This window comes from Strigops habroptila, chromosome 2 (assembly GCF_004027225.2).
Source record: "Strigops habroptila isolate Jane chromosome 2, bStrHab1.2.pri, whole genome shotgun sequence".
NCBI lineage: Eukaryota > Metazoa > Chordata > Aves > Psittaciformes > Psittacidae > Strigops > Strigops habroptila.
This window is the reverse complement of record NC_044278.2, coordinates 37,620,620-37,646,421: the sequence shown is the minus strand read 5'-3', so window position 1 is coordinate 37,646,421 and position 25,802 is coordinate 37,620,620. Positions and strand designations below refer to the sequence as shown.

General features: G+C 36.2%; 1 protein-coding gene across 1 annotated transcript in view; it reads right to left on the bottom strand.

Annotated features, from left to right (window-relative positions):
* The window catches only part of CFAP47 (cilia and flagella associated protein 47), a 295,005-nt gene that overhangs the window by 38,361 nt on the left and 230,842 nt on the right, over window positions 1-25,802 (bottom strand). The window contains exon 58 of the mRNA XM_030477406.1: window positions 24,970-25,065. Within this exon, the coding sequence (XP_030333266.1) occupies window positions 24,970-25,065 (96 nt within the window). The remainder of the gene's footprint in view (window positions 1-24,969; window positions 25,066-25,802) is intronic.

Genomic DNA, 25,802 nt, shown 5'->3' with positions numbered 1-25,802 from the left:
TAATCAAATTAAGATTGGAAAGTTAAATTAGGAAAATTGGGATTACTTAAAGACAAACCACTCCGCAGGATTCCTGCCTCTTTCAGTAACGCCTAAAGACCTCGAATATAGACCCTCCCTCACATTATTATGGGTGCTACAAACACTACAGATTTCTTACCTAACTATATCTGGATTTCTGTATGTAAAAGGTTTATAATTTGGTAGTTATGAAAATAAAGCAACTGCTTTGCTTTTATAATTGCTTAATTTTTGTGTATTTGTGTAAGTCCACCGTGGCATGAGCAATTTGTCTTTGAAATAATTATTTCAGAAGTCTTTTACCTCAAAATAGCTTGAAAGTATCATTAAAAAGTAACTTAAATTTTAAAAACTAAATTAAAATTTAAAATAGATGAAAAAATAGATTAGATTTCTTTTTTGTTTTCTTTAAATAAAGATTTAAGATTTTTCTTTAAAGCTTAATCTCCCTATTTGATGTGTTATCTATTAAGTACATACCCAATATTTAAAAGATATGTAACATACATCTGCATATTTTGTGCAATATTATGGTCAAAGAGTTTTTTTAAAACCTTTAAAAATTAGCAACTGATTTTTTAATACAGTATCCAAAATAATTAAGATGACTACACACATTGTTTCCATTCTTCTGAAAACATCTCAAATAGGATCCATCTCTCTGGAACAGAAGTCAGGTAGTGCACTTGTGCACTATTTTCCCTCTGTGAGAGAAAAGGAAGCTCCCTACTGTGATTTGCCCACTTTGGGCCTCTTTGGTGTAGTTAAGGAAGAGGCCTTTCAGTTCTTTAAATTAGAAGTCTATTCTTCAGGATATATTTCCAATTAGATTGCCTTGATACAATATTGATACAAACACATGCATATCAAAATAGTGTAATCAACAACAGTATGTAAGCACTTTGTAACACCATCACAGTACATCTGTAAGTTTCATTTGCAACTCTTTTATCAAATGACAAATAGAACAGACTGTAAACTAATACTTATTTTTACTACATATGCATTGCATATACTGTTTAAGCTGTAGCTTGGTTATGCCTGTTACAGGACATAGTGCCTTGGATTTTTTTAATAAATTTAAATATAGAACCCATATGATAGCATTCTGGGTCATTCTGGCAGAAAATTGGTTATTAAAGATGATGAAAAGACAAATTTTACAATATTGCTGTTGAAACACATGAGATTCACAATTTTAATAGAAAAATCTTCTTAGTGGAAGCTTTTCATAATGACAGAAATTCTGTAACGCTGGGCTTGCCTGCAGCTGTCAACTAAACAACTGAACATTAACTGCTAGTACAGATTTATTTCCTTATGAATTTGCCTGGTTTATAAGACAAATGAAATAGACTTATTTGCAAGAATCACACATTGCTTCATGCTTTTCTTTTCTTCTTCCTGTTTAGAGAATGTGGGCCAGCACAAAAGACAACGTGTATGTGAACAACTTTAATACAAATTTGCATTACCAGCTAAGTTGCTCATATTTGCCTGTGGACCTCAAGTAAGCTGCCAGGTATACCAAGAACTGATGCCAACAGTACAACCCTTATCTTCATGTATTTATACTGCAATGACTCAACATAAGAAGGATATAGAGCTGTTGGAGCAAGCCCAGAGGGGGGCCACAAGGATGATAAAGGGGCTGGAGCACCTCTCACACAAAGACAGGCTAAGAAAGTTGGGGCTGTTCAGCCTGGAGAAGACAAGGCTGCGTGGAGACCTCATAGCAGCCTTTCAATATCTGAAGGGAGCCTACAAGGATGCAGTAGAGGGACTCTTCATCAGGGACTGTAAGCAATAGGACAAGGGGTAATGGGTTTAAATTTAAACAGGGGAAGTTCAGGTTAGATATAAGGAAGAAGTTCTTCACTGTGAGAGTGGTGAGGCATGGAACAGGTTGCCCAAATAAGTGGTGAATGCTCCATCCCTGGCAGTGTTCAAGGCCAGGCTGGACAGAGCCTTGGGAGACATGGTCTAGTGTGAGGTGCCCCTGCCATTCTATGTTTCTATAACTATCCACAAATTCTTACCAAGAAATCCATAGTGAGACTTTTTTTTTTTTTTTTTTTTTTTTTGCAACAGAGCTGCATCACATTTGGTAAAATGCTTTGGGCCAGATTTTGTTAATAACTTCCTTTCACTGTCCTAGAGGCCATTAGGAAACAGTGATAGCAGAGTAAGCTCAGCTGACCCTTTAAAAGGCTGAAGCCATCTGATTCAAGTCAAGGGCTGCAATTAGAGTCAGCTCTCTTACAGAGAAAAGATCTGTGTCCCCCCTCATTTCTTTTTGAGGTAACCTGTTTTTAAGCCTTGCCTCAAGCCTCTCCAAAGGCTGATTAAAAGATTTCTTGGGCACTGCATCCTTTGGCACTTGAGTCTAGAAATCAGAACTGCACTAGCTAATTAAATCAAAATGAGTGTATTTTAGATTCCCTGCTTCAATTCTGTGGGGCACTGCACTTTGGTCGAGTTCTGTGTAATTTCTGTCTGTCCTAGAAAGCATAGCGCTGTGAGAGCTAAAATTAATTAAAGCAATGAAGCAGTGGATCCCCATAGTTGGGATGTTATCTGGAAGGAATATAGATGGGTAAAAATGCAGTTGTTACCTCTGCAGTAGCTTAGGAAAATGTTTAAGAGCAAGCATCATAGGCAGCGCCACAGTGATAAAATTGTGATGGCAATGAGCAAAGCATCTTGCAATATCTTTGAAAACAATCATCATCCTCTCATCTAACCTTATCTTAAAGCCATGCATTTTTCATATTAGTAAGGTGCTTTGATGGCAGATTTTCTAGATGTTGAAAGGACTATCTTCTTGATGCATTGCTCTTCATTCTGTAGCATCTCAGACTGCCTTCCATTGATTGTACCCAGAAGAATGGCACTCAGTTCAGATTCCTCTAATTGAAAAAAGAGAGATGAGGCAGAGCTCACTATGTCTTATTGAAATCTGATGGGGAATCATTTAAGACTTGACAGTTTTGTTTGTTTGGGTGGTTTTTTCCCAGATAGTTTCTCCATTAAAATTATTAGTATAGAATCGTTCCAGTTAAAACCACAGACAGCCCTGCTAAAATTAGAACTGGATGTATAAATATCAACCTAATATAATCAGGTCTGGTTTCTACCATTATCCTCAGAATCTGGAAAAGACAACCTCAAAAATATTCACAGACAGCAGCTGCTGCTGGAGAAGGATTGTTAATTATTTCTCAATGAACTCATCTAGAAAAGGGGACCAATATCAGGCAGTAAAGAATGAGGTATTGCCAGCACTCCACTAAGTAAATAATAAATAATAAATTTAATAATACATAATAAAAGTTAGGCCTAGGTTTTCTTCATTTATTTTCACCTGCTAACAGAGATAAAAGCATGGGTCACAGATGAAGACCAAGATTTTTTATAGCAGCTCTTCCAAAAGTGGTTCAGCACAAAATTCCAGGAGTTTAATAAAGAATTAGACAGTATTTTTGCCTCAGCTGTAAGGGTAGATTCATTTTTGTTTATCTTCCTTTGTTATGTGTTCTTATTAATAAACTGTGAGAATGTAGCAGTCTGCATTAGTTTTGCTACATCAGTATTGTAATTAGGCAGAGTCAATGAGTAAATATGATAAAATTTTCTGAACTGACAGCCATCACACAACAGCCAACAGCCAACAACCTCCACCTGTGGAGATATTCAAAACTTGACAGGACATGGTCCTGGACAACTTGCTTTAGATGAGCCTGCTTGAGAAAGGGAGTGGTTGAATGCGCAAGATGATCTCTAGAGGTTCCTTAGAACTTTAACAGTTCTGTGATTCTGCAATTCCGTGATTATGATAAATCACTATATTTTGTCTTGTTTCTGATTTTAAGAATACATATAAAATACATTCTTGTTTGGTACACTAGATGCAGCTAGTTCATCTCAGTGAATTGGAGGTGATACGAAGAGCAGTTTACCTCCGGGAAAAAGGGAAAGGAAGAAGGCAGAACAAGAGATCACCCCAGCTTAACAATTAGCTTTTCAGTGCACTTAAAGGCAAAGAAAAACTTTCCATACCAGCTATGGAAAGGTGGACAAATATCCATCAAGGATTACAAGAGCCTATGCAGAAATGCAGTCAGGAAGGCAAAGGCTTAGCTGGAATTGAAATTGACAAAAATATCAAAACAGCAAGGAAAAATTTTTCAGGTGTGTGAGTAGTAAGCAGAAGCACAGGGAAGACAGTCCCATTGCTAAACAGGTCAGGGAAGCTAGTCACATATAATGCTGATTGATAAGAAAGAAGTTCTCACCAAGTTTGCTGATGACACTAAACCAGTGACGTGGACAGAAGGGAGACCCAAATTACAGATACCTGGACAGGCTGGAAAAGTGGTCTAGAAAGAACTGTATGAAGTTCAGCAAAGCACAAGGTCCTGCAGATTGGACGACATAACCAAATGCCCAGAACAGGCTAGGATCTGTGTGGCTGGGGAGCAGCCTTGCTGAAAGGGACCTGGGGTGTGTGGTGGTCAATAAGCTGAACGTGAGTCAGCAGTGTGTTATTGCATCAATGAAGACAAACTGGATCTTGGGCTGCGTCCACAGAGGCACTACTAGCAGAGATAGAGACATGATCATCCCTCTCTACTCAGCACTTATGAAGCTACACCTAGAGTACGGTGTCCAGTTCTTGATCCCACAATTAAAGAAAGATGTGGACAGACTGGAGAGGGTCTGCAGAATGGTCACAAAGGGCTGGAGAACTTGCCCTGTGAGTAAAGACTGAAGGAGTTAGGTTTTTTCACCCTGGAGAAAAGAAGCTCAGGGGTGATCTTACCAAGCTTTTCCAGTACTTAGAGGGTATCTACAAAGACGACTGAGCTCCTATCACTGGAATTTTTCAAGACAGGACTGGACAGAGTGCTAGATAATCTCATCTAGGCTCCTTTTTCCACAGAAGGTTGGACCAGATGATCTTTTGAGTTCCCTTCCAATCTGAGCTGTTCTATGGTTCTATGGTTTTTATACAAAAAAGTATTCCAAGATGAATGACTTACATCTCCAAGGAAGGTATGAAAGAAACTGTATCATCTCAAAATGAATGTTTGAAAGGCATATATATTACTAAAATGTCAGTTAGGAATGTGTCTTGAACAATACATCAGTGAAGTTCTGAATGTTTTTTGATATGTATGTCTGAAATTAACTAGAAGAATAATTGGTTGCTCAGTCTTCCATGTCCTCTCAGACATGAAGAGCAAAAATCCATAAATGAAGCATAACTTGACCTAAGTTATGGTTTCTCAGGGCATGTTAACATAGTTTAACATAATTTAGCACTATGTTAATCTAAAATTCCTATTTGCATCTTCTCTGGGACAAAAAAAAAGTGATGTAATGCACTTCAAGTTACTTCAAGTTATATACAATAAATTAAGTAAAAGCTAATACAATAAGGATGCAAAATGCTAAAGATTAAATTAATCTCATCCTGATTTTTAATGTTTACATTACCTTTTTTTTCCCTCAGTACAGTTTATTAGGTAGGTGGGATGCAAGAGAGATTCTTTTCACAGATGGTCCACAATGATTGTACTTCTAGGACTCTGTTTCCTGAATTATGGTTTCTTCTACAAAAAGTTAGAGTTGTCCTCTCCTGTACCTCTGAAGGATTCAGAAAATGACAAAATGGTTGAAGTTGGAAGGGACCTCTGGCAGACATGGTCCAATCCGCCTGCTCAAGCAGGGTCACCTAGAGCTAGTTGCCAAAGAACATGTCCAAGAAGGCTTTTGAATATCTCCAAGGACGGAGACTCCATCAGCTCTCTGTGTGTATGTCTTACTGTTTCAGTGCTCGGTCACTTTCACAGTAAAAAAGTTTCTGTTATGCTCAAATGGAAGTTGACTCTATCCTTTTTGTACCCTCCCTTCAGGTATTTATTATATACATTAATAAGGTCTGCTTCTGACTTGCTGAGTTCCTTAGTTGAAAAAACTAATTCATGAATATGCAGCTCAGATGCTAATAAACAATTTTACAAATGACTGGTTAAAACTTGAGATGTTGCTTTAAAAAATCATGGCACAAATAAAGGAATGAATGTTTGAGTCTTCAACTGAAAGGTTTCACATCATCGCTATCATATAAACATGATAAAATGTATTAGATACAGCATGTTTATAAGATTTGTTTGCTATTTTACAAATCCTGTGTTAATACAATTTTGAATACTTCTGGCAGAGTCTTTTTGGCTTATTTCATTAAGAGATTTCATTTACAGAAATTTCTTTCTGGTACAAAAAAATGGATACAAGTTAAACATTTGCTATTTAGATTAAAATAAATGGATTGAAAACAGGGCTCGGTAACTAAATATGTTGTTTCATTTAATGCAATTTATTTTGTTTTTAAATGAAGCATGTCTAAAAGGCCAGGCATAAAGTTTCCTTTCCATTTATAAAATTATCCTTCTCTATTAGCCTATTGTGCACAAAACATTATTTTGACATGAAAGCAGAAGGAGTGGAGGAAGCCACCCTGCATTACATAAAAGTCATCTGGCAGAAGGAATGCCAAATAGATAAGAGTAAATAGAGACGAAGAATAATCAGGTGTGAAAATAACAAAAGTTTTCTAATTATTCTACAGTCCAACACTTTTTCTAAAACTTTATGGTGTACTGACAGTTTCTCTTGTTTTTCCTTCCAAATCTTTTTTTTTCCCGCCAATAATCTGATAGACAGTAGATGGATCCTATCTTCCTTTGACCATTTTATACATATGAAAACTGTTTATCATCCTTATTTCCCTGATGACAACTTTATGCTGATAAAATTTTGTTAGATCCAGGCATCCAAAATATAAAGGTCTGCAGCACAGTAATGTCCTAGATCCAAAGTCACAGAAAGCAGGAGACATACTGCAAAATTGAAGGAAAAAAATGCAAAATCTCTTCTACATCAGCACTGTTAAAGATGTACCAGTACACCTTTTCTCTGAATGATTCTATCTGTGACACACTAAAAATTACACAAGTAAAACTCAGTTACATTAGGTCAATTGGTTCTTCCTTAACTAAATTTTAATTTTATTTTTGAACACATTTAAATATAATTCTGATATTCACAAGACATGTTAGTTGATAAGTGATGGTATAGAAGAAAGACCAGAAACAGTGTGGATGAAGAGGGATTGTTGAGGTGAGTGGAGGGTTAGATAGTGATATTTTTTAGAAACAGGATCTTAAATTTTCTGCCCTACTGTGCTAACAGGAAAACTGTTAGCAGTGGCCTATGGCAAAATGGCCCATCCAAACTCTCTCCCCCTCTACTACAGTGAATTAAACGTGTTTTGTATATAACTAGTCTACCAGCACTTAATAACCTGCTTAAAATCTTAAAAAAAAAATTGAAAGTAATCACAGAAATATTTATAAAAATGCAAGAGACACACAAGAAATGTCATATGCTTTGTAAAAAAGTGTGACTTTCTTTTTAGTGCCCAGCCACAAAAAAACCCCACCAAACTTTATCCTTTCTCTCTTAAAGAAAGTTCATGTTACCCCAAGATAAAGTACTAGCAAATAAGACCATGACAGCCTCCCCTTTTCTTAATCTTTTTCTAGACCCAAACACACACAAAAATGTCTTGAGTCCGTGGTTGAAAGGAAACTGTAATTGCTTCAGTTCAGACATAATTGAATTTTTGACATATGTCAAATATCTGATTATTTTTGACAGATATATTTTTACTTTCATTTTAAACTTTTCCTGGATATACATATCGCTTAGTCCAATCTCTGAAAACACAGTAAAGTTCTGAAGCTGTGGCAGATTTTAATCAAAATCTGCAAAGTGTTGTGAAATCAGTAATGATACTGGTGCTGTTACATCCTTCTACTTTTCATATACAACCAAAAATTGTACTGCTTGTTTCCAGGAGAAATATCACACTTCATACAGCAGACAGCAACTGGAAACATATACATATATACACACACACATATATATATGTGTGTGCGTCTCCTACTGTCTCTTTTAAGTGAATGGGATAGAAAGATTACTCAGCACTTTTGTCTTTTCCAAAGCTGTTTCCTTGACATAGTTTATAAACTTTTGAAACAGCCAGTTTAGCTATTATTCTTTGCTGTGAGTCACATATATATATTTTCCAAGTTATGCATTTTCATAGTCTTGATGTTTATACTCCTCATCATTTGAGGTTTAAAGATTTCTGCAGTAAGGTAGAAATGAGCTCCATTTTATTTTTTTGGTTTCTTAGTACTCAAGAAAACAGGCAATGTTGGTAAGAAAAATCCCTCTCAAAAAAAAACTTTTGCCCATTAATTTGACTTGTGCCATAGAACAGTAGTGACAGAACCCACAATATACTACAAGTATTTCATATTTCACAGCTAAATACTTCCCATAGTTGCAATATTGTTTCTACTGAAGGGAAAAATCCTGTAGCCCGGTAAATAACGTTTATTTCCATTACTATTTAATGGCTTTTTAGTAGCTTTACAAGGCAGGGTCTGAGATCTGATTGACATTTCTCTGGGCATAAATTGATTCTACCTTCTTTTATTTATGATAGCAATTGTTTAGTAGTCAGCTTGATTTAAGGTTTTTTGAGACTATAGATATACAAGTAAACATCTGTGCAGACTGAATTATCTATAATACTAGAATAAAAAATGTTTTGCAGGAGTGTAAACACAGGTTTGTACCAGATGCCCAAAACTGCAAAAACACAAGTCGCAGTGTTCACTATGGGAATACAATCTTGTTAAACTGGTTTAGATAAAGCAGAGAATAGAAAACTGAATAATTGAGAACCAGAAAAGAAAAAATTCACTTATGCAGACAGTGTTAAGATAATGCAAAAAATAAATCCAGCTAGATCCCAAGACTGATGAGTAATGAACACTTTACTAGCCCTACAAGTAAAGAAGTTGGGGCATTGACAGCTCTCTGACATTCCCATCCAGCCCCTGGAGCTGGGAAGGACTGATACTGTCAAGCTTAAGACCCAGAGGGACACCAGAAGGATGAACCTTACACCAGAAAAAAATAAAAAAAAAAAAAAAGGTAGATAACAGGAAAGCTTTTTTGTGTAACAATATTAACTAACAGAGGCTTTCTTCTATTATTGTTACTACAAATGGTATTATTGTAACTGGACTAACAATAGCTTATACTAGCTGTCAAATTAGACATTCGTCTAATTCTTTTTGAAAAATTACCTTGCTCCACTTATGTACCCTTTTCACCACTGTGTTTTGTGTGCAACATCCTAAAATCAAACATGTGGCAATGTGATCCTCAATGTGAAACCCTGAAACTTGTCAGCAGATAATCTCTAGATTCAAACATTCTCATGGAATTAGTTACGCCTATTACTCAAACTGAAAATAAAGGAAATGAGGCTTAAATGAAAATATATGGTCAAGCTCTTACCTACAAAGCGGAAAAGCAAACAAATATAGAAGGCAATTCTCAATTTATTTGCATTTCACTCAAAATCCTTAGGCAGAACAAAGGTTTTTAGAGCTGGGGGTTCAATCTTTACATGAACTGTATTAAAAGTTGTTCCCTTAACTGAAACTTTTCTCCTACTCACAGCTTTGCAGATCAGTTTTCTTTGTCCTTGTCCCTACAAGTAAAATATTCAGAAGTTAGCCAGAATATTGCTGCAATGTAACTGAAGTATTTCCGGTTTGGCTAGAAGCTGATATCTTTGAAGAATATCGTCAAGGCTTGAGACCTCTATTGCCCTCAAGTTACTTCTCTCAATAGAAGTTTTGTTTCATAATTTTGAGTAATTTCTTTTGCTCAGACAGCAAAATAAACATCTCAAACCTTTGTTCTACTGTGTTTTATATGCTACTCATATAAAGTAATATCAGCTGCAAATCAATTCTGTTTGCTTATTTGATTTTAGAAGTATTGTGGACTTTCCACAGAAATAGCTATGATGCATTAAGAACATCAGCAGCAGACAAATTGGTACTTAAACCAAGCAGTCATATTTTCCTAGTGCTAGCTATGAGTTCAAGATGTTTATTTTGGCATAATGCAAGTGAAAAAAAAATACATTCTGAAAACAAGATTTCAGGACTCAATCTATAAATTATAATAATTATAACATTTCTATTCTATAGGAAAAGAAAAGCCCTCAGAGAAGACAACCTTCATTTCTTTTGCATTTATTATCAAGTCATTTTGATTACTTCCTTCGTCCATAATAGGAAATGAAGTCAAATAATGGCCTGGATGTCATTGCTGTTGGATTTTATTATAGTTTTGGGAGTCAGCCCTGGTGTAACTGCGGTGGCCAGCAATCATATGTCCAGGATGACAATTTAAAGCACACATCTTATGTTTTGACTGTTACCTTTGTCATGCAAAAGCTGCTCCAGAGTTTATCAAGACTATTACACAACAGTAATTTGTTCCCAGAAAAGTAAAAAAACCCATGAACAATATCCTCCAGCAAGAAACTACGTTGAGCTGTCAAGTGTCTTTCTACTTCAGAGATATTTTGGATTGTTATGGCCAAACTGGTAATTCACGCCGACTTGTTCTTTTTTTAACAATAATCCTTTCTGAGAGAACCCGTACATTCTGGACTTGTTTTAAGTCCATAGGTCTCAAACTACAAAATAATTTATTTTTCAAACTCTGAACATCTTCATGTCTACACATATCTTTTATTGTCAGTGTTGTCTCATCTCTGCTCCTCAGTCATTATACCATGTAAGGACACATCAGTTTAGCTATATGTTCAGACATATTTAAACCCTACTGCAAAGATCTGGGATACCTGGACTTGTGCAAAGCGTTTGACACTGTCCCGCATGACATCCTTGTCTCTAAATTGGAGAGACATCAATTTGATAGATGGACCACTCGGTGGATAAAAAACTGGCTCGATGGCTGCACGCAAAGAGTTGTGGTAAATGGCTCGATATCCATTTGGAAACCTGTAACGAGTGGTGTCCCTCAGGGATCGGTGTTGGGACCGGTCCTGTTCAACATCTTTGTCGGCGACATGGACAGTGGGATTGAGTGCGCCCTCAGCAAGTGTGCCGATGACACCAAGCTGTGTGGTTCGGTTGATACGCTGGAGGGAAGGGATGCCATCCAGAGGGACCTTGACATGCTTTTGAGGCGGGCTGATGCCAACCTTATGAAGTTTAACCAAGCCAAGTGTAAGGTCCTACACCTGGGTCGGGGCAATCCCAGGCACTGCTACAGGTTGGGCGGAGAAGAGATTCAGAGGAGCCCTGCACAGAAAAGGACTTGGGGGTGTTGGTTGATGAGAAGCTTAACATGAGCCGGCTTCAGTGTGCACTTGCAGCCCAGAAAGCCAACCATATCCTGGGCTGCATCAAAAGAAGCGTGACCAGCAGGTCGAAGGAGGTGATCCTGCCCCTCTACTCTGCTTTTGTGAGACCTCACTTGGAGTACTGCTTACAGTTCTGGTGTCCTCAACATAAAAAGGACATGGAGCTGTTGGAGTAAGTCCGGAGGAGGGCCACCAGGATGACCAGGGGGCTGGAGCACCTCCCGTTTGAAGACAGGCTGGGAAAGTTGGGGCTGTTCAGCCTGGAGAAGAGAAAGCTGCGTGGAGACCTCATAGCAGCCTTCCAGTATCTGAAGGGGGTCTATAAGGATGCTGGGGAAGGACTCTTCCTTAGGGACTGTAGTGGTAGGACAAGGGGTAATGGCTTCAAACTTAAACAGGGGAACTTTAGATGAGATATAAGGAAGAAGTTCTCTACAGTGAGGGTGGTGAGGCACTGGAATGGGTTGCCCAGGGAGGTTGTGGATGCTCCATCCCTTGGCGGTGTTCAAGGCCAGGCTGGACAGAGCCTTGGGTGACATGGTTTAGTGCGAGGTGTCCCTGCCCATGGCAGGGGGGTTGGAACTAGATGATCTTAAGGTCCTTTCCAACTCTTACTATTCTATGATTCTATGATACGTTGGGCACATACCTACTCACCTACTCACTTGTTGGACTCAAGTATAGATACAGATCATATTTGAATTTTATTAAGACTTCATGGAAGTCTCGTAATATTTTACTCCCTGAAATCCTGCAGCTAATATGATATTTATTATGATTCTCCCGATTTCCTGAGGGGTCACTGAAATATAGCGTAAAGACATAAAAACAATTAGCAGTTCTTGGTTGAGGATTGTTCATTGCTTCTTCTTGTGTGAAAAAGGTTAAAATCGACTCAATAGCGCTAATTTAGAGCAAAACATAGCCAGTATTCCAAAAAATCCAATAAATATATGAGTTGGTGGCCTCTTAAATTCAGAAAGGAATATAGAGGGATATGTTTGGGGCCCTTGAGAAACAGAAGAAAAGGACAAAACGCTTAGAAGCAGACATGTAGGAAATCAACCAGATTGGAAAGTCTTGCTATAGTATGAGATGATTAAAAAAAAATAAATCAATAAAGTCCCCTGTGAAGACAGAGAGAGAGAAGAAGCCACTATGAGATATTCTGGAAGGGATCAAGGACCCAAATTACTTGATAGTGTCAGGATGATTCTGAATCATACTGACACAGAAGACAGGCTTTGGATGACTCAATGTTAAATGGGAACTGCAGTGTTTCTGAATAGAATTGGTTGCTGCAGATCCTGTACATCTGTATGAAGCCAGAAATGAAAATCATAAGTAATCCACAAGTCAGGAGGTAAGATGACTACCAACATCAGAATTTTCATGTGAAATATGAAAAAAACAGTCTACAATTTAGCTTTTACTTATTTTTGTAGAAGCTGCTCAGTTTTAGTTCTTAGTGAGAGAGAAGTTGATTTTGTTTTGATTCAGGAAGAAAGCAAACAGATCATCATTGCTGATTCTTTTTTATACTTAAAGTACAGTAGTAGATAAAATGACATGAAAACAATACCTTTCTGGAATGGGAGGAGACATTTAAGGTCAGTAAGTGTAACTTTCACTGACAATATCTTGCAGTGAGATAACTGGGAATGAAAATTTTCATTGAAGTGACTTAATCAGTTAGGATTATCCATTTTAAATCTGTCAAAACAAGAAGCAGCCAGCCTTCAAATCTAAGGTATTTTCATTTTCCATATGTTTGAGAACAATCTCTAAAGCAGCTTAAGGCATAAGTGATTTGCAGTCAAAAGCTGAAAAAATGTGGGGGCAAAAGCTTTTCCCAATAGCTGTTTGTCATAGGTGTCAATTGAAGAAAAGGTAGAGGAAAAAATCCTTGTGCATAAATATGACAGTAAACAGGTCTTCTCAAACTGTCATTTGGTATCAAAGGAAAAAAAAATGAAAAGGTGTATTTTCTGATATACGGCAACATGAAGTTGGAGTAAAGGTTAGAAAAGGGTTTAAAAAATTATTAGTTCAGTTTTCCTAAAATCTGAGGGAATATATTGAATCTCCAAATTTAATTTCATTATTAGATATCTTTCTTTTGTGTAAAGACTAATGACCACAAAACTTAAAAGAAAATGGTGATTCATTAGAGGCAACAGAGTGCAGTCGTTATGTGTAAAGAAAAGAAAGCTTGTCCAGTCTGTATCTATTGATGGTACTTGATTTCTTGCCCCTGTTTTCATCCAGCATTAGTAAAAGAATAAGCAAAATAATATAATGGAAATTCTGAAAATGCCAATTCAGAAAATTCAAAGTATTTTTTTCCATTTTTGATTGAAACAATACAAGCATGTTTAGAGAATGTTTACTTATCCAGAACTCTGCAGAGCTTTTTTTTTCATTTCTTCACTGCAAAACATTTCAGTCATTGCAATCATTTAATTTGACATAAATAAACAGGATTTCTCAGAACTCATTTGAAAAAAATCAAGGCTCAGTGTGAACGACTCTTCTTGAACAAGAGAATTTAATTAGAAAATAACCCCTTCTGCTTGATGTAATACTTGCCAGTGATGGTGACTTCTCCACCTTTCTTTGAGAATTGTTCTAAGAATCTACTAAGCTCATTGTAAAAAATATATTTAATTTTGTATTTGGCTACTGAATAGCACTGAGCTGGTTTCAGTCCCTGATTTTGCTGTTAAAGCGAAAACTCTTCATTACCAATATTCCGCTTTTTAGAGAGGTAATAAAAATAAATCACCACCAAAGTTCTCTTTAGTCAGCTAAATAATTTGGGATCACTGAATCTCTCATTCTCATCTTGAATCATCTAAATATGATTGTATTGCAAAGACAAACAATACCTGTAGAAGGCAAAACAGGCTAACTAACTGTATATCAAATGAGGGACTCTGTAAGTAAATAGGCTTCAAGAAATTTGAAAAAAACTCTGTATTCCTCTAATCAGTAACAGGGAGAGGTACCAAAAAGTAGGGGGAAAAAAGCATTTCCACTAAATTCAGTTGGGAAAATTAGGTAAATCTGTGGATCCAAGAAACAAAAATAACATAAAAATTCATTTTTATTTGGAAAAGGGAAAAATCAATAAGAAGAAAAGACTAATAGGATACAGTTGGTGATTTTGCACTTGAAAAGATGTAGCGCAAGCTGGAAAGACAAAGGTTCCTCAACAGCTAGTGACATGCTATTATATTGTGTATTGTGGCCTTGCACTATTGTGTGTGATAAAACTGAATTGCTTGTTTGTGCATGTAGAAAACTTAATGTGTTATTCAAACAGGTCTGAATAACAGTTCTTTTCAACAATCAAACTCTTATTTTTTCTATTTAATAGAAAAGAGAAAAAAATGGCTAGAAAAAAAGGAGCTGTAACAGCCTCTGACAGGACTGCCTACCATTCAGCTTGTGGTTTCTGCTGGTTGTATGTAGCAGGGGTAATAAAAATGGCAGCAGACCTCAAGAATTAGCTTAAATTACTGGTCTTTATTGTGAAAAAGGCAGTGCTATGTATAATTAATAGATATCAAATTTTATGGGCTATTAACCTTTCTTTTATCTTAATATCTACATGGAGAAAATTATTTCATTTGTAAGGGATTTTCAGTGCTTGTGAAGCAATCAGATAAAAGACATCAGAAGTTGTTGCAATACTATAATTTTCACTTCAATGAACAAAACAAGGATATTTAATGTTAACATTCTTATAAAACAAGCAGGCAAACAAGGCAATCACAAAATATGATTCGCATTTAATGAGTTCATCTATTACAAAAAACTTTCACACAATAACTAGGGCTGCGTTTTGCTCCTTAAAGAGGAAGTTAATAGTTCCAATTCTCAGATAAAAGAAACCATGGACTCCTTGATGGTTGCATGGAATAGTTTGCATTCTAAGTCTCTGTCCTTTTAGACTTTGTATGAAGATTGTTTTCCAAATGTTTCACCAAATGATTGTGAGAAAAAAGTATTTGCTTACCTTTCAAGCCTCTAAGTTTTATTTTAGTACGGGAAAGCTTTAGTACACCTATACCTCTGTTTCTCTGTGTTAAAATGAATACAATGTTAAATACCTTCCCTCAAGTAAGTGGAGATTTGTGAAAATTAAATTATCAAGTACCTTATCAACATGCAAGGGTGGGAAGTACTTTAGTATCAGTGCACTTTCATTACCTACTTAAATTTTAAAGGTTATATCTATTTGTGCAAATACACGTTTTACCTAACATAGCATACTAACAGTAATAACAGAAGTGTCAAATCCTTAGGCATAAACCACTGCATGGCAAAATTAATGTCATAGCAAGCAGAGTCCCAGAAAGTAAAATACTCTTCCAGCTTTGTTTTCATGAGCCTGTAAACCTGTTGTCATGTCAAAAGATATTACTGTGCAAAGAAAAAAGTTCAATTTCCCTCTGCTGGGCAGATGATACTAGACCAACTGACTATGAATGCAATAAAGCATCTTATGTATGTTGTTAACATAAACCCTGATGTCCAATGAAGAATTTTGTGTTGCATGCTTCAATGGTTGTGAGATATTACTCCCTGTAATCGTAAAGGTAACGATTCAAACATATGATTTCATCTATTTGTAACATAAATCTTTGTTCTGCATTACCCTAAGAATACCCAAATTATGTCCCACACTTAATATCAAAACCTCTTCTGTATGCTTATATACTATGACTTATGAGCAGGATAAGTATTACATTAAAAGAGAGACGAAGACTAATTTACAGTTAAAGCACATCCTCCCTTTCCACACACAGCAAACACAGCAGCAGTGCCTACATTCCTTTTTTCCTGGGTTGTTTGGGTCTCAGGTAGGTTTTTGTAGCTTGGTATCCATGATGTATTTAAAGAAATAAATATTGCTTAAACCTAAATATTATTGTAAAATGTGAAATCATTACTGATGTTGATGATTGAAGGTATCAGACTTATCTTCATGTAAACAGGAAGGGTTCCAGCGTAAACATTGTGAAAGATGAAAATATGGTCCTGTACGCATTATAAAAGGTAGAAGAGAAAGACAAATCAATTTTTACTGAGTCTTATGAAAAGGAAAGAGTTACTAGTGATATGCATTTTTTTGCAAGTATACTCAAGCAGGTATAATCCCAGTGGCTTTATCAAATTGAAATAGGCGCTGCCTAATCATTTAGGCTTTGTGACAGAAAAGTAAATCAGGGAATCCAATTCCCCCTTAGTAACTGAAAGATATCAATTTTTAATGAGAATGTGAATAATTTATTATCTCCCCTATAAAAAATATTTTGAATAATTTGTTAATCTTAGTAATAGTATGACAAAATATCTGGGGAAGAGAAATAGAGCAGCAGAGTACGAAGGATATTATGTTCATGTTAATTAAATTATTTCTTCCCTGCAGAGAATAGTTTTAAAACCCCCATGTTTCAAGAACTGCAGCTACAGTATTATCGATCCAGGTTTTACCTTCTGAACGAGGAGAAATATGTAATTTTGAGGTGAAGATAGAGATATTGGCATACTAAAGTATTTATCAAAATAATTAAGCATACAAATAATCCTATCTCAATTTATACTACAGCAATTAGAATACATGCCTATCACAAACATTTACATTTCCCATAATTTCAGTGCAACTAAAGCAGATGTTTAAATTTAAACCCTTTGCTATTTAGGGATTGTCTTGCATACCTAATATTAAACATACTCAAATATTCTTCTGCATCAAGAACTTCATCCATCAGTCAGAACTGAATAAACCAAATGCATCTTCCGCTATAATGAATAATTTGTCTGACTTGTTAGCAGCTATTATTTCAATTAATCACATACCCTACCACAGAACCAAACACACCATTTAAGTGTGTACAAAACTTATTATGGGATATTCAGGAGAGAGAACACAGGAGGGAAAAGAGAAAGACCAAAGTGGATGAGGGAGTTACTTACAAACATAAGAAAATAAAGGAAAAAGAACATAAATTATGCCAGTCATGTAAGCAGGTGTTAGCCAGTAATACTGACAATGCCTCAGAACTGATCACTATCCTATACTTTTATTAAATCCTATGCCTATCTTCTGGGTAAGTTCATTCCATATCCTGAGCCTCTATGTGAGTTGGCCACTAGCAAAGTTCAAACTGGACTGGCAGCAAGTAGGATGAGGCCTGAGTGCCAGCTACTGGAGAGACTGACACAAGTCACTGAAGAGAACAGTGTTTTTCACGGGTGTTGGGTGTCAGCTGCTACCTAATATCAAGTCAGATTAGCCAGCAAGTAGCAGGAGGCCAGCATCTGGAATGACCCATGGTCAGGACCAGTAACCTGGTAAAGGGACTACAGACTGAGAATGCATACAGGACAAACTTAAATCCATGTTAATATTCAAGAGAAAAGCAGACATGCATGTATTTGTGAGCTGAGTAAATGTATGTGTATGTTCTGACAGTGAGCTTTGAGCTGGACTAGTCAACAAGTAGGAGCAGACCAACATCCAGAAAGACCCAAGGTCTGAACCAGTGACGACATAAGGAGCTAGGAGCCAGACACATACTGGGCAAACTTTATGCTGATATTTAAAAGATGAGGGAAAGGGGTGTTAGTGCATCAATAGATTGAAGGTGTGTGCTTGTACCTCCATCACAGTTCAGTCCTAATCAGTCAAATACCAGCACCTTCACCAGGCTGCCCGTGCTGTTCATATTTACATGAGTGTTGATTATTCTTATGGGTGTGCTGGTAAAAGCACTGATTTCTGTGTCAATCTGTGCGGTTGGTTGCGTTTGCACTTTGTGTGTGTGTGTCTGCTGGTCTGTCTGCAGGAATAGCTACTCAGCCTGGCTGCTGGATCAGCAGGAGAAACCCCTGCCTTGAATCTGACTCCAGCAGAAGAGTAAAGAGAATCCTTTGTGGTCCAGTAGATTCTTACCTCTCAGAGTCTGAGGTTCACATTTTAAGCATACTAAGCCTTTTGCTACATCATAGACACTCTTAAATGTTAAACCTCCTTATTCAGCAAGATTTTTTCTGCTACTGGCAACAATTCTGGATCTAGCTATCTCGTATACTGCTAAACTAAAGCCCAGCCAACACTAACTCTACCAAGAAGTAGAAAATACACATCTGCATGCCCAGCACACTGACAGTTTCCCTAACCAATTCAAACAACCAGTTCTGAGGACTTAGTGACTAAACTAAAAAAAAAACCCAACCAAACAAAACAAACCAACTTTCCTTTCCTTTCCTTTCCTTTCCTTTCCTTTCCTTTCCTTTCCTTTCCTTTCCTTTCCTTTCCTTTCCTTTCCTTTCCTTTCCTTTCCTTTCCTTTCCTTTCCTTTCCTTTCCTTTCCTTTCCTTTCCTTTCCTTTCCTTTCCTTTCCTTTCCTTTCCTTTCCTTTCCTTTCTGACTGCAACCCAGATTGAGATTTCTTGTCATTCCAGCTGAGGTTGTAGTGTAAGAACATTTTCAGAAAGCAACAGAAATATGTTTCTATTGAAGGGGAATGTGTAAATGCAAGGTTGTTTGGGAGAATAATGAGGGAATGCTTTAATTCTATAAGTTTGACCTGTGTGATTGGGTTTTACGCAAATACAAGATAAAAAAGAGATGCTCATGTGTAACATACCAGGATCTGTGCTACACTACACTGAATTCCAGAAGAAATTACAGGTACATCCCTGCTGTTCACAGTCCCCCAATATAGCACTTACTCAGAGTACCAAGGGTTTGCAAAACAGTCTTACAGTTGTCTTCTAAATACCTGTGCCCAGTGACTCCTCACTCTGGCACTGGAGACTAAATGTCTAAGAACATTTAATGCTACTTTGGATGAGAAAATAAGAGCCAGAGCAGGGATCACCATACTAAAATAGGTATATAAAAAGCTCAGCCCTTGGGAAATAAAACTTTTAAAATGAAGCTGGAGTACACAATGCACCTGCAGGCCAGTTAAATAAAATTCTGATTAAGATAAATCTTAAGGGTTCACTGGCTTTAATGTATAAGCCACTATATCGAGAAGAATTCTGTTACTGCTGTGGGTAAAAAATGTTGTTTAGATACTGAATGCATACTATGTAAAGAATTTGGAAATTGCCGTAGGTTTTTTCTTATATTTGAGACCCATTCTTCATTGACCAAAAGAAAAAAAAAATCAATGAAAGCATTTTGCAAAAAAAAATCTAGGAAAATCTCATTGTAGGAAAAAAATTAATGTTAATTCAACAGTATAATTACCAAGTACGCTTAAGGCATAAAACTTCAAGGTTGAAAGTTCAGTTTCAATACTGCCTTCTAGCATTTGTGCTTTAAAATAAAATCTCTGCCCCAGACAGTTACTTAATAAGATAGGTTTAAATGTTTTTTTCTCTCCTGGACAGAATATAGTAATTGAAACAAAAAAGTCATCAAAGTTCAAACAAGCTAGCTCTTCTTCCCCTCAACCCCTCAAACCATCTTGTGAAAAACACTAAATTTTATCATGATCTTCCAATTCCAGAAGTTCTGAAACAAATGATTCTTTTTTTTCCTATAAATACCTCCTCATTTAAAAATATAATCGGTTAAGGTAATGTTTTCAAGAACTCTATAATTGTTTTCAGACTCTTCTTTAGGAAAAAGATCTATGTAACTGTTCCATCTTTCCATGCATTTTATTATTAATATCAATACAGTAGGGTGTGTCTGTAGTGACTGTTTGTTTCTTTTTTAGTCTTCTGTCCACTTTCAGCAAAGTTAGACACAGATCAACATTCCTTCAATGCTTTGTGCAATGCAATATCTGACTAGACAAGGAAAGTCAACATAGAAACACAAATAAAGAAAAGCCATAGCAAAAGCCATAGCAGTCTCAACAGCTGCACTTTTCAGATGCAAAAAACTAGCCAGTTTAGGGAAGGGGATAAAAATTAGTCTTTAGTATATATTTGGTGTGGAGCATGGATATAGAAGGGTCTTGTACAGATGAATTAATAAGAGAGAGAGATATGCTGTGATTATACAAAGAGCAGAGGACAGGAAAAATGGAAGGTGGAAGTCTAGAAAATCAAGCTTCTTTAGTTCTGCTGCTCAAGAAACAACTGTTTGATACTGCTGGTAATTTTCCTACTGTGCATGTGTGGCTGGAAACAAAAGATTAGTGCCAATAATTTTTTATAGCCAATTTAAAGCCAGACATAGATGCACTGATTAATTTATAGAATGAAACAAATCTCTGTCTCTGGAGTTTTTACTGGGTTTATTACCTAAAAAGGTGAAGCTTAGAAGCAACAATGAGAAAAAGGGGAGGGAGGAAGCAGTTCTGTCTTGTTCAAGGACATTCTGACTCCGTCTTGTCCATCCAGAGCTGTTATCAAATAGATTAGCAGCAATACACTATTCTAAGTTAGAATTCATCATCTTTTCATTTTCTAGCTCTATTCAAGGAGGTAATTTCATATCAAGTTATAAAACACAGCAGATATTTAAAAATAGAAAAATAGACTAAGATAATGCAAAATAACAGTCTCCCCTGAGGCTGATTTGCATAGTCTAAATGCTCTGAAGTGCTATACTCTGGATGTTCAGTAACAAATCATGAGATTCTGATGAAACTTACTGCATGGCCTAGCTTAAATCTGGGAGGCAATTATGGTTTGAAAATCTGTTTTCCATGATAAATCCACATGGGAAGTCTCACGTGGATTTGCATGGGACTAGGCAAAAGATGGGTATCTTATGTCTTCCCTTATTTTATTTGTATCCTGAATATCTTTTTTCCCCTTTTGCCACATCAGGAGAGCGTGCTGAAGTAGATATATAATTTTCTTATGTATTCAAGGGAATGTAGTGTTCTGCTCCTTCAATTCAAGAGCTTGTTTTTTTAAAAGGACAATAACAGAGAATTTCTGCATGTTCTTACAGCGCTGCCTTTCACTTCATTAGCTATTTCACTGAAACAGTTGCCCGGAGTTGCAAAAACACATAAGGATATATCCGCACCATATAATTTGCAAAGAAAATAAAATTCAAAGGTAAAAAGAATGCATATAACAGGACCTATAAATATATGTAATATATGGCCTGAAGAAATTCCAGAAAAGTACAGAGAAAAATCTTTCAGTTTTATTGTTCACTGTATTAGAATATTTCATGTTTTGATGTACCAATATACCAAGCACACCTGTTTCAGTGCTGAAAAGCATATAACTCATTAACACTACAATTCCCACTGCCTGTCAGAATATTTTTGAGCACGGATTCCCCAACTAATCATTCCTAAAATCAGTTTGCAGGAGTGCCTTAAAACACGACACAAAAATGTCCCTACTGATTCCACGTGAGGAATGTGTCAGATGTGCTGTGTCTTCAGAGAGGTTCCCTTGGAGCTGTGGCTCCAAGGTTTCCCATGCTGACAGTAAAGAACACCTACACTCAGGAATGTCACCAGCTGGAATGCATTGACTTTGTTAGTATATTTCTCTGGAAAGAATATGGCTTAGACTGCATCACTCACTTTGCTATGTCATGTCCCAGTATGGACAACCTCTTTAAAAAAGTTTCTCTGTCAGCTAAAACATTACAACAGTGCTCATTTATAATGGTTTCACCTGGTTAAGAAAGGTAAGCCAGTGCGATTCAGTGATCAGGAAACTGCCGTGTACATAGAGTAGAAAGGGGTCCCATGCCTTCCCTTTTGCTGGAAATTTCACAAAGCAAATCTGCATCTGTACAAGCTTTGGAGTGCCATGATGGCATTTCAGAGATAACACAAAAAGGAAAAACGCTAGCTGAAGGTTTAAACAAGTCAAGAGTCATATATACAGGCCAAAGATGGCCAAGAAGGAAACTCATTCTGTCTTGCATACACAGAGTCAAGCAGGCTGCTATTTGGTGGTGAACATAAAAAATAATTTTGTCAAAAACATATGTAATCTTCAGAGTAGCAGTTCATCTGCGTACGATGCAAAGCCTAATTAGATGCAGCACAGCATCACAACTTTGGATTGATTTTACTGAGAAAACTGGTAAGGTGTGAGAAAATACCTAAGTTTGGTGAGTTAAGAATGATAAAAACATAGACAGAATGGTAGTAGCACCTCAAGAACTCAGTAAGAAACTACTGAAACAAAAAGATATAAAAACTCTATTGAAAAAAAAAAGAGACAGAGTCTTCCGAGGAAGACGACCAGCACAATCAAGTATTTTAGTTTCATTTTTTTTCAGTCTTGGAAAGTAATCAAAAGAAAAAGCAGATTGTGCAGAAAGAAAAAAAGCAGATGCAAATAAGTATAGAAACAAAGAATGAAGTCTTAAAATCTAGCATTTTAGGGCCTGAGGACCTGAACAAAATTTATGCCATTTCTTAGATGAAATTAGTTTAAAAGCTAAATTATCCATAATCATCATGGACTGTACATGACATCAGAAGTAAGCTAAAATGCTTTCTCAAACATTGTTGAATAAAATATGAAACTATAATAGCAACATGCTTCCAAAGTGCATACACAGAATTTTTATATATCAAATTTGATTGCCATCGAAGTGGTTTAACACTGCAGGCAGCTTTTTGGAAAACGTCTCCTAATAGCATATACGTTTATGGAATGTATTTTATCTTTCCTTCCTAAGTGCTTGAGAGAGTTAATACATGTATTTGACATTAAAATAAAGTTAGAAGACAAAATTAAACAGCTAATCTTAGAGATCTCAGTAAAAACGGAAAAGAGATGAACATGCCATAGGTGACATGACAGCCATAAAATACAAAAGTTTCTAAATATAGAACTCATGATGAAATATGAAGAGAGATAGCTAAAAGATTAGGTTTTGCTAACTGCCCGGTGTATTGTTGCTGCTTGATGCTACACCAAGTCATTCACAACAGACAGGCTATTGACCACCTGGAACATCAGATAATCCATAAAATGCAATGACAGGAGTTTGAATGCAAAATGAGATCACAGCTTCAGATTAGGATGGGTAGTAATGCAGTCTGTGTTACTGGAAAACAGTACCAGGCAGTCAGAAGACTTATGTTGCTACTGTGAAGTCAAGGCAGGAGAAAAGGATAGTCTACTGTGAGTAACAATTTCAGAGCATGACTGTTATTTTGGCTTTTTTGTAAAAGTATGAAGAAAAAATTATTCCAAGATTCTCAGCCTCACTATTTCAGAATTTCTCCCTTTTTTTGGAGTCAGTGAAGAAAAAAGCCAAGTAATTAATTAGCAGCAAGCACAGTTTCTCCACCAGCATAAATGTTGCTCATAAAAAGATCTGGTAATTATATTCCAGCAACTCTCCTAAGAATAATATTTGGTTCAAACACATTTTCAAAGTATTCTTTCTTCATTACAGGGAATAGTGATAAAGCAGCAACACCTGCATTAATCCACACTTCATCTACTGTCATGTGTAAGAAAAAAGAAGTACAGAGTCTCTCCATAAAAATTATTCTTAACATGATTCCACTGTCTCTGACTTATGAGTGAGACCATGTGCAAAAAAAGGCATGCATTCACCAGTCTTATGGCCTCCTGACAAGGGAGATTAGGCTTCAGAATCCTTAGAGCAAAAGATTTGCATCATAAAAATATTTAAGATATGAAAGAATAAATAGTGGAAAGTACAATTAATAAAGACTGCTTTGCTGCTCTAATATTTTGGTCAAGTGATTACTCTGTCAGTTTTACTATGAATATGAATGAGCAGTTTCTCACTGCTTCTGTGAAAAAAAAAAACAAACCACCTCATGACAACAGTTACAACTTTTATATCTGCCAGTGTAAAATGTACATAAAGAAAATAGTATGATATTCAGATAAATTCTTACATCATCTTTTTCTCCTAAATTCTTCTTTCTATATCAACCAAAAATATAGTTCAGGCATAGTAAGTTTCAAGAAGAGAAAGCAGAAACAGTTCCTTGCTGGGAACAGCAAGGTCTGCAACATTCTTCACGAAATGTTTTGGCAAGTACATCTTCAAGAAAATCACAGTGAACGGTGAATTTTTGAATTAAATTGAAAACAAGTAACCCTCATTTTCCGAACTAACTCAGGTCTTTCATTGAGGCAGATACTATTTCTTCAAGGGAAATGATACGGCTTATTCTAATATCTATATTAACATGAAACGGATGATCACACATAATTTTAAGAAGCTTCACAATTTAAATATAATTAAGAATTGTAACAGTTAATGCTTTTCTACCTAGTATTTCATAAGATTCTTTATAGTGGTGTTGCTCATCTTGACAGCCCTAAAATACAACTATATATATTTGGATCTAATGTCTTAATTCAAAGACTTTCCTAGGAATACATCAAGACTGCACCACTATATGGGCTTATTCACCCTTTAATTTTACTGCATGTATCTCTGATTATTACTTACTTTATTCTTTATTCTAAGTAAAACAAATAAACATCACTGATATGGGGCTAATTCTCATTTCCACAAGAAATCAACTGATTTCCACAACTCATCAACTGATGAGTTGTACTCATCAAAACACCAGATTTTATACACTCTAGATTTCAGGACCATAAAAGAAAGCACCACGTAAAAACTTCAAAGCAGAACTCAAGAAATTACATACCTTGTGGTTGTTTAAACAGAAGATGGAAAACGGATTCCTTACTGGTGGACTTGGGTAGGACAGATGCACTGAGATGACAACTGGACTGCTCTTGATCTAAAAAAAAAGTGATTCAGGGAAACTGATTTTGAAGTCAAAAACTGATTGAACAATTTCCCTCATAAAACAGCTTCTTAGCTTCTTAACAAGAGGCATTCCTATTTTGGAAATCTTTGTATGGAAAAAGACAAGGCAAAGCTACAGTGCATGCAACCTTATCTTGGAAATAAGGTAAGTTTTAACAATCAACAATATAAGACAGCTATTTCAATACAACTGTGCACACAACCTTACCAAAAGCAATCTTGTCCATTGCCACACATATCAGTTTTGATAACCCAGGTAACATTGGATTTCAGAGAGAAACCAATTTACTTTCCCTATCCAATTTCTAATCACTACTGTAGTTTAATCTTTTATTTGACCATTTCCCCTCAAACTTTGAAGTGAATATCCTCTAAAAAACAATCACATGTTTTTCCACAAACATCAAAATACATTTGGCCCATTGAAAACATGAAATCAAATTATCCATGTCAACCAAAATAAAGCATGACAGGTATTAACAAACCGCTAATAGTCAGGGACAATTCTTATACAGGTAAATTCTGTGGGGTCTGGTTTATGCTGGAGATTTCAGTAGTACCAATTACCTATATTGGTTTAGTTGCTTCCATAAAACCTTAGTAGCAATATTATATAGTGGTATTTACAGAAGAGCAGTAACATTCAGCTTGAAACTGCCAAAATAGTACAAGTGGTTTTTAAACAATCTGTAACAAGTGTTTGCATAC